This window comes from Phaseolus vulgaris, chromosome 11 (genome assembly GCF_000499845.2).
Source record: "Phaseolus vulgaris cultivar G19833 chromosome 11, P. vulgaris v2.0, whole genome shotgun sequence".
Lineage (NCBI taxonomy): Eukaryota > Viridiplantae > Streptophyta > Magnoliopsida > Fabales > Fabaceae > Phaseolus > Phaseolus vulgaris.
The window spans coordinates 21,153,176-21,168,031 of NC_023749.2; the positions used below are offsets into that span (position 1 = coordinate 21,153,176).

At 49.6% G+C, this 14,856-nt stretch overlaps 1 protein-coding gene across 1 annotated transcript; it reads right to left on the bottom strand.

Annotated features, from left to right (window-relative positions):
- Positions 1 to 5,187: 5,187 nt before the first annotated feature.
- Positions 5,188 to 5,886, bottom strand: LOC137836772 (uncharacterized). The gene has a single exon (XM_068645501.1). The coding sequence runs from the start codon at positions 5,884 to 5,886 to the stop codon at positions 5,188 to 5,190; it is 699 nt and encodes a 232-aa protein (XP_068501602.1).
- Positions 5,887 to 14,856: the final 8,970 nt, after the last annotated feature.

Genomic DNA, 14,856 nt, shown 5'->3' on the forward strand with positions numbered 1-14,856 from the left:
GGGTACATTGAGCTGAGAACAACGTTCACGGATGAGGTGGCCTCGGGGACGGAGAAGATCAAGTACCTCGTTGTGAACGCCCCTCAGCGTATAACATTCTGTTGGGAAGGCCGACCCTCAACAGAATAGGAGCTGTGCCCTCAACCAGGCACATGAAGGTTAAGCTGCCATCGATGGAGGGGGTGGTGATCACCATCAGATTTGACCAGAAGGAGGCGAAAAAGTGCTATGAAAATAGCCTCAAGAATAAAAGGTCAGTGAGTTACATCACCACGACGCCGCCTCCCGGTGTGAAGCCCAGTCAACAGAATGGCGAGTTGTTGATGCGGCGATGGAAGTGGCCGCCGGAGGCGATGTCACCATGATAGACGCTGAGGTTGAGGGAAAGAGCGTTGGACGGGAAGAAGAAGCGAGAAACCGCCCAGAGGAAGCGAGGGAATCGCGAATCGCCAGGGAAACCAGGCCCAAACCCGTCGAGGAGTGGCTCGAGAGGGAGATCGGGGGCAAGGTCTTCAAGTTGAGAAGATCTTTGGAAGGTGAGCTCCAAGACCAGATCGCCAAGGTGATAGAACGGCATCTGGATGCTTTTGCATGGTCTGCTTCAGACATGCCGGGAATTGAACCCGACTTCTTGTGTCACCATTTGCAATGGACACACAGGTCAGACCAGTGCGACAGAGAAGAAGGAAGTTTAATGAGGAGAGGAGACAGGAGATTAGGGATGAAACGCAGAAGCTCCTCGTCGCAGGCCATATCAGGGAGGTGCAGTACCCTGAATGGTTAGCTAATGTCATACTGGTGAAGAAGAGCAACGGGAAGTGGCGCATGTGCGTCGACTTCACAGACCTGAACAAGGCTTGTCCAAAGGATTCATACCCTTTGCCAAGCATAGATGCCCTGGTCGACAGCACAGCAGGGTGCAAGTTGCTGAGTTTTCTGGACGCCTTCTCGGGGTATAACCAGATAAAGATGCATCCCATGGATGAAGAGAAAACTGCCTTCATGACTGAGAGATCGTGCTACTGTTACAAGGTGATGCCCTTCGGGCTGAAGAACGCGGGGGCCACGTACCAAAGGCTGATGGATAAGGTACTTGCACCGATGCTGGGAAGGAATGTGCAAGCGTATGTAGATGATATGGTCGTGACCTCGTTAGAGAAAAGCAAGCACGTCTCAAATCTGGAGGAGCTGTTTACCACGATTGTCAAGTTCAGATTAAAGCTAAACCCCGAGAAATGCATTTTTGGCGTGGAGGCGGGGAAGTTCTTAGGTTTCCTCTTAACTGAAAGGGGAATAGAGGCAAATCCTGACAAGTGTGCTGCCATCTTGGGGATGAGGAGCCCGACTACCGTGAAGGAGGTGCAGCAGCTTACAGGTCGGATGGCCGCCCTGTCTCGTTTCGTATCAGCTAGTGGAGAGAAAGGTCGTCCGTACTTCCAATGCTTAAGGCGAAACAACAAGTTTGTCTGGTCGAAGGAATGCGAAGAAGCCTTCGTGAAGCTTAAAGAATACCTGGCAAGCCCGCTGGTTTTGTGCAAACCTTTGGTGGGAACCCCTCTTAGGTTGTATTTTGCTGTAACTGAGAGGGCGGTGAGTGCGGTGCTCGCCCAAGATCAAGATCAGGCCCAGAAGCCTATTTATTTCGTCAGCAAGGTGTTGCAGGGCCCAGAGGTAAGGTATCAGGCCTTGGAGAAAGCTACGCTGGCAGTAGTATTTTCGACGAGGAGGTTGCGCCACTATTTCCACAGTTTTTACAGTGTTGGTGATGACCGACCTGCCCATCCAGAAAGTCTTGAAGAAGCCTGATGTAGCTGGGAGAATGGTGAAGTGGGCAGTGGAGCTGTCGGAGTTCGACATCAAATATGAGCCCCGAGGACCGATCAAGGGGCAGATTTTTGCTGATTTCGTGGTCGAGCTCTGGTCGGAAGCGGCGCGAGTTGAGGGGGACGATTTTTGCTGGGTGCTTTCGGTTGACGGATCGTCTAACCAGCAGGGTAGCGGTGCTGGAGTCATTCTAGAAGGGCCCAACGGCGTGCTGATAGAACAGTCCCTGAGGTTTGCCTTTAAAGCTAGCAACAATCAAGCAGAATATGAGGCGTTGATCACCGGAATCTTGTTGGCTAAGGAGATGGGGGCTAGGGTGTTGATGGCCAAGAGTGACTCATTTTTAGTCACGGGACAAGTAATAGGCGAGTTCCAGGCCAAGGATCCACAAATGGCGGCTTACTTGGAGTATGTGCAGGAGTTGAAGAGTTCCTTTGTCTCATTTGAAGTGGTGCATTTGCCCAGAGAGCAAAATGCCCGAGCTGACTTGCTAGCCAAGCTCGCCAGTTCGGGCAAGGGGGGTAGGCAGAGGACAGGTATCCAAGAAACTCTAAAGACGCCTAGAGCGTTTGTGGCAGACCACCTGGTTCTTCAGATAAGCAAGTCGACGGAGAAAGCGGCGAGGAGTCACAGGTCCTTGACCCAGGAGACCTTGAGATCGCCGAGAATAAGAGCATGTCGGAGGGAGAGGGTGAACATGACGCAGGTCTGAGCTACGCATAAGTCAGACACAAGGATAACGCAATACCAGCGCTGCCTGGCAGATGGCCTTCTCCCGCTGGATCCGACGAAGGCTAGGAAGATAAAGAAGAACTCCAGCAAGTTCACCATGATCGATGGTGAGCTGTACAGGTTTGGGTTTACACACCCACTCCTAGAATGTGTGCACGGAGAAAAATGCACTAGAATTATGGCCGAGCTCCATGAAGGTATATGTGGGAGTCACGTCGGGGGACGAGCTCTGACTGCAAGAACTCTCCGTGCAGGTTATTACTGGCCAACGATGAGGGAAGACTGCAAGAGGTATGCACAATGTTGCAAGCAATGTCAGCAGCACGCCGATTGGCACAAGGCACCTCCAAAAGAGCTGAAGTCAATTTACAGCCCTTGGCCGTTTCATACCTGGGGAATTGACATTCTTGGACTTTTCCCATTGGCGGTCAGGCAAATGAAGTACTTGGTGGTGACGATTGAATACTTCACCAAGAGGATCGAAGCAGAGCCAGTAGCCCAGATCACCGCACACAAGATCGAAGGCTTTGTGTGGAAGAATCTCGTGTGCCGATTTGGTGTGCCTAAGCACCTGGTGTCGGACAATGGAACTCAGTTTGCAAGTCACCTGTTGAAGAAGCTATGCGAAGAGGTGGGAATACAGTAGGTGTTTGCATCCGTCGAGCACCCACAGACAAATGGCCAAGTAGAGTCTGCCAATCGGGTGTTGCTGAGAGGTTTAAAGAGAAGGTTAGAGAAAGCTAAGGGATCGTGGGCTGAAGAGGTACCCCGCATAGTTTGGGGTACCATACCACTGAGCAGTCAAGAACCCACGAGACCCCGTTTAGCTTGGTTTATGGATGTGATGCGATGATTCCAGTTGAAATCCAGGAGAGCTCGCCGAGATTCCAGAACTTTGTGGCGGAAGACTCGAATGAAGAAAGAAGGTTGAATCTGGATTTACTGGATGAGGTCAGGGAGGAGGCAAGAGTAAAAGCCGAGGCAGTAAAAAGGAGGATTCAACGAAGATACAACTCCAGGGTAATGCAAAGGCAGTTTAGAGAGGGCGACCTGGTGATGAGGAAGGCCCATCAGTACGAGATGGAGAACAAGTTATCTCCTAAGTGGACGGGACCGTTCAGAATAACCGAGGTGCTCGGAAACGGCGCCTACCGCTTAGAGACGTTAGAAGGAGGGGCGATTCCTTGCACCTGGAACACCACACGCCTCAAGTTATATTACAGTTAAAGCTTTGTAAGTAAAAACGAACATGAAGAGATTTACAAGCTTTCTGTTAAAACAGTTTTGAAGGGGGCACTCTTTTTTCCCTAAGGAGGGTTTTTAATGAGGCCACCCAATAAAGAAGAGTTTCCAAGCTTAAGTTTCTGAGTTTGCATGCCTTTTATGTTGAAAGTTTTTAGAATCGAAAAAAGACCTTATCACTCGTACGTGATTTAAGGCAAGTTCAAAGTTATATCGCATGCTCTCAGTTAAAAGTTTAAAGTCCCCATCGTTTTTCGGCGATTGGCGGCATCAGTTAAAAGTTTTAAAGTCCCCATCGCTTTTCGGCGATTGGCGGCATCAGTTAAAAGTTTTAAAGTCCCCATCGTTTTTCGGCGATCGGCGGCAGTAGTTAAAGTTTTAAAGTCCTCATCGTCTTTCGGCATCGGAGGCACCAGTGATGACTAAAGACCTCAACACTCTCGTGCATCTTGGGGCAAGAAAGAGAAAAAGACCTCCTCACCCTTGAGCGAGTGCAGGTGAGTAAGAGAAAAGTCCTCCTCGACTCTGAGCGAGTGTAGGCAAGAACAAGTCCTCCTCGCCTTTGAGCGAGTGCAGGCGAGAATAGAAGAAGTCCTCCTTGCCTTTGAGCAAGTGCAGGCAAGAAAAAGTCCTTCTCACCTTAGAGTGAGTTCAGGCAAGATGAACTGAAAAGTCAGGGGTGTTCGTGACCTTAAACGGTGGGAAGGGAAGAAAAATGCCTTTTCCCCTTTAAGTGAAACATCAATATTGACCCAGTAAGACCAGATCATTGTTATGAAACTTAGGGACGTAGAGAAGGATCTGAAAGGCGCCTCTACCCCCAGATGAGGGAACAATGGTCAAGTTATGAAGGCAAGAAAGTTCACATCGCCAGAACCCTACGGCGATCAGAAAAGTTCCAGGCGATGACAAGAATAAGGGCTCACTTTGCTAGGAAGATCAGGTAAATTGTATTGTGATACCAGTTTTAGTTAACACCTGTTGTCTAGTAAGTAACTTACGTCAAGGTTTATTGCCTTAAGTTTGCAAGTTATATTAAATGTCATCGCTTAAGAGTTAATAGTTGCTCAAGTTTTACTTTGAGTTAACAGTTCGATAAATTGTTATAAGATTAAAAGTTTGCTCAAGTTCAAAGCAGTGAGTGAATGGTTAAGCCCGAAGTATCGCTGAGTTAATTTGTTTAAGCGAGTCTCACCGGTTATGTTGATTAACCACACAGCAAGTAAGAAGCATTTAAAGCGAAGTGTCAGAAAACAGCATTTCAACAGTTAAAGTTGTACAAGAAGTGGCTGTTTGAGTTTACATACATACATAAACAGTTACATAAACGGAAATTACAAATAAAAGATGAGCGCCAAGTTTCAAAAACAAGGTGATGGAGGGAGGCAGCTAGTCTTCAGAAGGTACGATCTTCCCATCCACCACCTCGTTGCAGATTGACACCATAGAGAGCTCGAGCTCGGGGTATTGGCATGCAACCTGCTCCAGAGCGGCGTCGAACCCGGCGGTGAGGACTTGGGCAGTGCTTTGCTCGAGCTCTTGTGTTTGTTTCTTCAGCTCTTCGGTTTCCTCGCGAGCTCGAGCAAGGTCTTCAGTAGCCTTTTTGCCTTCGTCCCGAGCCTGGGCCAACTCCGCAGCAATCTTCGTGGCCTCCTCTTGAGCTTTGGCGAGCTTAGCAATGGCATCGTCCCTCTCCTTTTCAACCTTCCCAAGGAGCACCTCCCGATCCCCTGACCTTTTCTCAAGGTTTTCCATCTTGGTCGCATCCGCCTTCTTTGCAGCCTCCAAGTCTGCCACCTTGAGCCTGTAAGGGACAAGTTTGCTTTCCAAGTCGATCTTCTCTTGGACTTGGAGGTGCAGTTTCTGGCGCAGGTCGGAGGCCTCCTTGCGCGTGCTTCTTAGCTCCGCGTCCATGGCATCCTCCAGCCTTGAGTGCTCCAACTCGGTCATTAGCAGGTTGCACGAGAGCTTTTCAGCCTCAGCCCTCGTAATCAGATTTGACTCCTTGAGCGCTGAGTTCTCCTCTTGGAGCTTCTTGAGGGAGGCCTTCACGGCTTTCGACACAATCAAGGGGAGATCCTCCGCCATCATCTTCAGTTTAGCTGTGAAGGGCCCCAAGATCTCTTCGAGGGAGGTTGGGAGGCTTGAGGTTGTTGTTGGTGGAGGTGCTGGAGGAGTTTGGTGCTGACTTTCACCACCACCCTCTTGAGTTTGAAGGGCAAGGGAGGCTTCCTGGTGTGGTGGTGAGGTCGGAGATTCTGTTATGAGTATCGGCGAGTTATGAGCGCCCTCGTCTCCTCCTGGTGCGGCCCCAGCAATAGAAGTGGTTGAAGGAGGACCCTCTCAGGCAGATACGAATGGCGTGGAGGCGCTTGTAGGGTTCTCTATGAAGTTTGGGTCGCTGCTCTCGACCACTGGGGGCGCGGCGGCTAAGGGCGTCGCTTGGACTGGTGGTAGTAGAGCTGGAGGTGAGGGCGGTGTTGGTGTTTGGATTGCAGGTAGTGAAGAAGGGGCCACCCTTGTCCTCTTGTTAACGAGGCCATCCTCGGTGGTTTCTTCATCCTCTTCTTCTTCTTGCACCACTTGAGAAACTTTCCTCTTTGGTTTCCTCAAGATCAGTTTTTTCCTTTGAGGGGCGGGTAGTACCCCGGAAGAGGTTGCACCTCGGGGAGGATGCTTGCCTTGAGCAGCGGGGATCTCCACCACTGAGTTGGGCACGGTTTGGGAGCCCGCCGCGAGCTTATGAGACCGGGCGATCGCCCTCAGTTCAGCCAGTTTCCCTTTGCCCAACATATTATCTACGCAAGATAAAGAACAGATGAGCAACCAAGGCAGAAGCCAAACATGCAAGCGCATTCATATAAGATAACACAAGCAGTACATGGATGAAAGATCGGAGTCAACACAGAATAATGAAATGCCAAAAATATAGTGGTGAAGACGCTAAGTTAATGTTAACTCGAAGTGAAAGACTTGGTGCTGGGGCAGGAGCTAACCTATGTGAGCTTCGAGTTGGTCCTCAAGGAACTCGAAAGTGATTATGGAGGCGGTGGGAAGGGTGATGTTGGCAGCACCCACACTCTTCCAGAAGAGGCAGAGATATTTGTCTAACTCCCCCATATTGTCAGGACTCCTTGGCCTCCTGAAGCTTTCTTTAGAGTCTTTGTTCCCCTTGTGTACCCAGTACAAGGGGAAGCCGTCGAGCAGGGAAGGGTCTTGGTCGTTTTGGCACACCTTGACGAACTTCCCCTTCCAGTCTTTGTAAGATTGCTGGAAGATCGAGAGGATTGACCTCCCAGAAATCCTGTTCAAGCTAATCCAGAGGCGATCTTTGGGATTCTTGGCCTCGAACAGGAAAAGAAAGACATCCACTGAAGCCGGCAGCCCCAAGTGTGCGCAGATGATTTGGAACGCCCTCACGAACGCCCAGCTGTTGGGATGAAGCTGGGCAGGGGCGATGTTGATCTCGGTCAGTAGCTCTCTCTCGAAGCGGGTAAAAGGAAGCCTAAGCTTCACTTTCTTGAAGAATGTCGTGTAGATAAAGCAGAACAACTCGCCGTTGTTCCCCTTATTATCCGCGCATATCGGTTCCCCCGGGAGGCAGGGCAGCACGATCATTTTGCTATCGTGCTCTTTGTGGAAGGAGAGGTCGAATTGGTCTCCTTTCCGCAGTCGGTGCACGCCCAACTCGGTGTTTATTGAAGAGGTCTCTTTTAGTAAAGTTGGGGTGGCCCAAGGGTAGAGCTCCTTGTAGTCTTGCGGAGGAAAGGAGGCTCTTCCGGCGACTGGTGGAGTTGCCTGAGTGGGATTGGCGTGAGAAGAGGTAGGCCTCTCAGCCTGAGTAGAGGGAGCACCAGAGGCTTGTGATGGGTTGTGCGCTGGTGGAGGATTTGCCCCAAGGGCAACCCTACGCGCTTGGGGTGGAGGGTTTCGTGATGAAGGATGAGGGTTCGCGGTGGACTTCGTGTGAGCCATCGCAGGAACTGCAAAGGAAAGAGAAAGGGATGAAATGAGGATAACAGAGAACGACTCGATTGAGGACGAAGAAGACAGAGTGAACGAATAAAGGTTCGCTGGGATAAACGTTATGAAGGATGAAGCCCTAAGTTACGAGAAAAGGAGAAAAGGAAAAAACAGCCTACAACGTATGCTTCAGACAGATAATGGATGATGCAAACCGATTAAAATGCAGCAAATATCCATAGAAGGAGTAAAAGGGTTACCTTTTTGTGATCGGATGAGCGTTGAAGAAAGTTAGAGATTGAGAGAGACGAGAAGCTTCGTGGTTCGCAGAGAAAGCGCTTGGAATGCTTGAGAGTGAAGAAAGATGATGGAACAGTGGAAGCGCAGAGGGTTTAAGGGTTTTTCGAACGTTTTCGGAAGCGCAAACGATAGTTGAAGACGACTGATGATGAAGCCACGTGTCGAGTGATGGAAAAAGAGGTTGGTAGAGCGTCAAAAAAGCAGAGGGTACGGACGTATGGAAATCTGCACCAGTGCCACGTAGATTGGCGATGACGTGACCTCTAAGTCTTTTCGCTGGTCAAGTCTCAGCTTAAGACTGGGGGGCTTGTGTACCGATCAAGTAGTCAGAAGTGATGACGTGGCAACAAGCGATAATGTAGACGTGTTGAGCGGAACACCTGGCTGACAGAAGGGAAGCACATCGGGAAGTTTGTGTAGTCGCCAATTGTTAGCTTGGCGTTCTCCGATCTCTGCTATGTATAACCCCGGCGGTCACCAGGCTCGCGTCATAGTCGCCGTATACGAGTTTTAGGCGACCAATTGGTTAGAGACCACCGAAAGGGGCACATCGCCGAAGGATCAGGAAGGCTTGCTTAAGGCTTTCAAGGGGTACTTGTACGAAGGACAAAGTGATCAGATGATCATTCCCTAGCCAGAGGTCGAGGCAAGGGAACAGCTTACCAGAACATGCATGATGTGCAAGTGAAGCAGATCGTGTTAGCAGCAAGCGAGACCACAGAGAAGGTGTACATGGTGACACCCCGTACTCGCCGCTTAAGGGGTCGCACTCCAAGAAAGTTGTAGTTACTCCTCGCATGGGTAACTTAGTCAAATAGCTTGAAGAGTAGAGGTGATGCTCAAGTAGAAGGTGGCTCCAGATGGTGACACGTGTACAGCTGGATGTGAGCCACGTGTCCAGAGGTGTAACCGTCAGGAGAGAGAAAGTGCTCAGGTATATAAGGAACTCTAACGAACTTTTGAGGTACGCGCGTTTAGAACATTTCTTTACGCTTTTAAGAACACTTCTTTACGCTTTTGAGAACACTTGAGTACGCTGAGAGAACATTTGCACGGTTCCTTGAGTTTAGCTTTTCTCTCTTAGTATTTGGTGATTCCGTCACTGACTTGAGCGTCGAAGCGCGATCGGCCGCAACGGCGCCATTCTGTGTCTTTGTTTTCTTCAGGTTCTCGCGAAGAATTGAGACGTGAAGATCGAAGGCTAGCGTGGTGCGAAGCTGATCGAGAGAAGATACCTTTGACGTGGCAAGACTCTTGCACTCGAGTCAACCGGCAGGATCAAATAGCATACAAAATCAGAGGCGTTGTATGGAGAGCGAAGCAAATAAAGGCAACAGTTAAGCAGAAGATAAATACTTATACAGGTACACATGCAAGAAAGTTTGTTCGTCGACAAAAACATAATTATAAATGGAGTCATCATCGTGGCACAATTTTGCCGTCAACGACGCATTTGGACTCACAAAAGGGGGTAAGATCCACCTCAGGGTGCGCGCAGGCAAACTGAGCAATGGCATCTTGGAACCCCTCACCATAAGCGTCAATAACATCGTTCGTGAGCTCCGCCTCTGTCCTTTTGAAGGACTCAATTGTCCCAGCCAAGGACTCGATTTTCTCAGCCAATTCACCCTCAAACTGCCCTAGAAGGATCTCGCGCTGTGTGGCCCTCTCCTCTAGATTGGCCACTTTGCCCTTCAGTTCCATCTCCAGATCCTCGAGCTCGACCGCACGGGTACGGAAAGGCAAGATTTTCGCTTCTAGTTCAACTGCCTCCTGGCCCTTATCATGAAGGGCCTTTTTGGCATCCTTCTCAGATTGGCGAAGGCTTGCCAGCTCCAAGTATATGGCGGTTTCACAATTGGTAAAGGCTTTGGTCTTGACGATCAGTTCCTCCTCGAGCTTAGCCACCCTAACCTTGAGGTCCTCGGCCTCTTGGGTCCTATAGAGCGCAAGATTGAAGGCAATCAAGAGGTCCCCAAGGACATCAACCATGCAGCCCCGAAGAAGATTGCCACTAAGGTCCTCCACCACCTCTTGAACTTGGAAGCGACTGAATATTTGTTGGAGCAGCAAAGGAAGTGGCGAAGTGGAGGGCATCTCTTGGCCCTCGGGAACAGTCTCCCCTCCACCTTCAGGCACTGCAAGGGGGAGTGGAGAGGAGGCGCTGGGAGGATGGTCCATAAAGGTCGGCAACCCTCCCGATGTCGAAGTCGAAGGAGCCACGACCTCATCAACTCTCGACCTTTTGAAGACAAGGTCGGTGCATGTCTCTTCGTCATCGGTGTCAACGGCCACCATTCCTTCTGGCCTATCAATAGAGGGTGCTGGTTCGGTTGGGCAAGGGGCAGGAGCAGCTGAGGTTGAGGGGGCAATGGGCATAAATGTGCCTTCCTCAGTAGCGGCCGCCTTTCGCTTGTCCAGCAGATCGACCGGTTTCTTCTTCTTGTTGTTACTAAAGCCCATATTTGCACATAGACAACAAGTTAACGCAGGGTATAAAAAACGAAGAGAGACTGCAAGCGATGGTGAGATGTAAGAGGGAATACCAATGTACGTCTTAAGACTTTTTGGGCTAAACTCATGTTTAAGCAACTCCAAAGTGTTGAAGGGAGCAAGGAGTCCTGAGTGGAACTCACACACCCCCCGCTCTTGAGGGGCTAGGTCCTCAAGACTTCGGGGTCTCTGAAGGTTGGGTTTCTTCGTCCAATACAAGGGAAACCCATCGAGGAGATCGAGGTCCCTCCGATTACTCCTAATTTTAAAGAAGTTCTTCTTGAACCCCTTATATGATTGTTGGAAGAGCGTTAAAAGCACCCACCCCGCCACCCCATTGAAGTTGACCCATAATTTTTTCCCAGGGTCCTTAACTTCGAAAAAGAAAAGAAAAGCGTCTACCGACGGCGTAAGGCTGAGGCTGTAGCAGAGGATAGCGAAAGCCCTTACGAATGCCCAACTGTTGGGATGTAGTTTGGGCAAGGGCTACGTTCACCTCGGTCATAAGTGTGCGTTCGAAGGGAGTAATGGGTAAACGGAGCCCCAGTCTTCGGAAGATGGTGGAATAGATAAAGCATAAGGGGTCGTTAGAGTCATAAGCTTCATCAGAGCACACTGGCTCACCCACGCGACAAGCCACTACCTGCACGAACTTATCATGGTCTTTGCCAAAAACGCGCGAGGGGTGGCAGGTTTGTTTCTTCCTGTAAGCCGCTATGCTCCCAAGGGTCATGAACGTGGATGTTTCCTCTAAGAGGTCCACCGGTGCCCAGTGATATAGGGACTTATAGAATGAGGCAGGGGGAGGAGGAACCGGGGAAGAGGTTGGAATTGGAGATGAAGTCAAAGTGGAATTGGAGTCTAAAGGAGAAGTCGGTTCGGGAACTCGTTTGGCTCGTTTGGTCATCTTGGATGAGAAAGCTAAAAAGGAGAAGAAAAAGAGAAACTTTAGAAAGTTGAAAGTGGCTTAACTCGACAGAACCGGAGAAACCCAGAAAACAAAGACTCGAAGCATGAATAGTAGAAATCAATGTGCAGAGAGATACATAAATCATAAACATTCCCAGGCAGATATGATCATGTTACAAATAGCGAAATCATAAATGGCAGAATGATCGGGAAATAAAAATCATACCTTTCGGGTGATGAGGTTCGAGGGTTTGAAGTTTTGGAAGAGAAGAGAGCGTTCTTTCGCAGATGCCAAGTGAAGGTTCGCGTAATAAAAGGTGATGAAACAGTGGTGAGAGAGTAAGGGTTAAAGTGTTTAAACAGTACACAAACAAATTCAAGCGCCAACAAGCCTCAACCATTGATCCGACACTTGTACGTTCACCAACGAAGAATTGATGAGATGTCACTTCAATGCACTATTCACACCCGTTACCCAGTGCCAAATAGGTCGTCCAGTGCGACCACATAGTCTCTTCACAGAAACAAGTTACAACTCGAGACTGGGGGGCTTGTGTCCTGACCAGTCCTCGATCATCGACCCAGAGACTGACCTCAGACATCGTGCACCGATGCTTGTTAATGGAAGGGGGCCACGTGAGGTGGGCCCAGACTCACCTACCAGAGAATTGGTTAGTCTTTGATATTTGCATCCTAAACCCCGATGTTGGAGATCGAGATCGAACCCCACTAATAGGGGAAGAAGATCGGACATCGGTCGTCAGGACGTTGTAGAGGGGCATATAAGGTGGGCCCTAGAGTTTTGTTAAGATAACAGTTAAAGACAACAGGTATGTGGGAAGCCTAAGTCACGAGGGATCCTTGCACGTAGTGTGTATGATGCATGAAGGCGCAACACGTGTGGATAATCCTAGGGGGCGTTAAGGCCTATTAGGGTTAGGGTTTCCAAGGAAGTTGCATGCATGGCACGTGAATACTTAGGGCACCCACAAAGCAAATGGCGCTAGAAAATAGGTGCACAAGTTGGTAACCAAGCGGCCACTTTGTCATTCGTTGCACTCCAGTTAAGGGAAGTTCGTGCACCAGATACGCTAAGATTCTATGAATAGCAGCGCAAGGGCATTCTCGAAGAAACCCTAGTCAAGGGTAACAGCACAAAGGTAAACCCTAGTTTCAGTCTATATAAAGGGTGTTAAGAACCCTAGTAAGGTACGGATTTCTAAGACTAAAGCTAATATACACACTTGGTGTTTATTTGCCCTAATACTGACTTGAGCGTCGAAGTGCAAACGGCCGCTAGGCCGCCCCTTTGTCTTTTGTAGGTGAGAGGTTTCTTGATCAAAGAAGGCACATTTCTCAGGCAAGACCGAAGTGTGGTAACAGTTGTTAGAGTCAACCGACGGAACGAGTCAACCGGCAAGAACAAAATCCAATTATATCACTATATAACTATCAATTTTTTGGAAAATAGTACTTTCCTAGTGTAAGGTCCAGAGTTTTTAGTTCCAGACTATGTGGATGGTTAATCAGTAAAACAATCACTATTATGAGAAATTTTTTGTGTGGTTTTTTTGTTTGTTGGAACTATGTGAAAGAAAAGTTTATAAAGGTTGATGTTCCGTCCGGTTGACCTGGGACGTCTTCGTGCGCGGCCTCAACCGTCAGCTAGGGACTCCTTCCCACTGGTTACCTGCGGATTCTTGCAAAGAAGGACAAAAAGGGCGCCCTAGCGGCCGTTTGCACTCCGACGCTCAAGTCAGCCAGCAAGAAACACCAAAAAACTAAGCACCTCCGTATCGGAGCACCGCGTATGGCACTCTGAAGGTGATCAAAGGGAAACTGTGTCTAGTGTGTATTTTCTCGTTCTAGCTAAAAACCTTCCCTAGTCCCTTGTGCAAACCTTCAGGCTCGAGCAAGCAACCTGAGTGTTTCTGGAAAATTAGCCAAAAGTTCGAACCCCGTTCCCAACATTCCCGGCGCTATTTAAACTTGTTCCGTCCGGTTGACCGGGATGTCTTCGTGCGCGACCTCAACCGTCAGCTAGGGACTCCTTCCCACTGATTACCTGTAGATTCCTGCAAAAAAGAGGACAAAGAGGCGCCCTAGCGGCCGTTTGCACTCCGACGCTCAAGTCAGCCAGCAAGAAACACCAAAACTGTTCACCTCCATCTCTGAGCACCGCGTATGGCACTCTGAAGGTGGTAAAAATAACTGTGTATTGTGTGTCTGTGTTCTCTCTCTCAGGCAAAGATATTTCCCAGTCCCTTGTTCGTAACCTTGAAGCACGAGCAAGCAACTAGAGAGTTCTGGTAAATTTGCCAAAAGTTCCAACCCTCTTTCCAGCATTCTCCGCGCTATTTAAACTACCCAAGCATTTAAAGCGCCTTTAATTACAAATGTAACGCACTCAATCAGCGTATTTAATTAGAAAACGTAGCGCATTTAAGACGTTAAAACGCTTGGGAGCCATTATAACACCTGAATGCTCGAAAGGGAAACTGTATTGAATGACTTTAATTACCTGGCACCTGACTAAAGGGTGTTTCTATTCTGGCATGACTGTCGTACACGTGGAGGTCCTCACGACGCCGTGACCCCATCTGGGGGCGTTTTTGCCCATCAAGGGACGTTTCTACGTGTGAGTCCTCCTGCTTGGGAGTGCTACTGCGCTAGGGGTGACTTTTTGGGTGCCAACTCACGCCCCCAATTATCTAGTCACTTACTTTGAGAGCGTGTCTGCCTTCCTCTTGTACCCTGCACCCGGTTACCCTGGGCGTGACTTTCCTCTTGAGTCGTATCTGTCCCACAGGCGTCTCTGGGGCGGCAGGAGTACTTCACGAGTCAGGCTACCCTACACTGGTACTATTACTATGGCCTTGAAGCCACCTTTTCCTTCTCTTTATCACTGCCCCGGGTTATCGGGACCTGAGGCCTCCCCACGGCGTTGCTCCCTCCATGGTCTTTCCTACCCATAGGTATCGAGGAACCACACCGTGATTGCCTTGCTTTAGCACTGTTTGATCTGGCGACGCCCTGGTTGGGCGACGCCATCACCTAGGCGACGCCTTGTCCTGGCGACGCTTCCTCTTGGTGATGCTGGCACTTGGCGTCTCTCAACCTAGGTGACGCCTTGTGTTGACTTTGACTCTCCGGTCGTTGACTTTGACCTTGACTTAATCAACGCCCGGATACGGGACGGTACACAAGCCCCCCAGTCTTAAGCCGAAGACTTGTCTTCAGCGCAAAGACTAAAGCCTCGCCCCCGCCGTCCACGTGCCATCCTGATGACGTGTCATTCCCTGCTGACTCAACAAGTCTCGAATTGTTGACGTGACGCTCTCTGAACCCTAGGAGCGCTCTTACTGACTGATTGCGCGCCACGTGGCCTATCGC

What these genes read in the sequence shown, in the direction of transcription:
- LOC137836772 (XM_068645501.1), bottom strand. Translation starts at nt 5,886, where the DNA reads ATGGCGGAGGATCTCCCCTTGATTGTGTCGAAAGCCGTGAAGGCCTCC.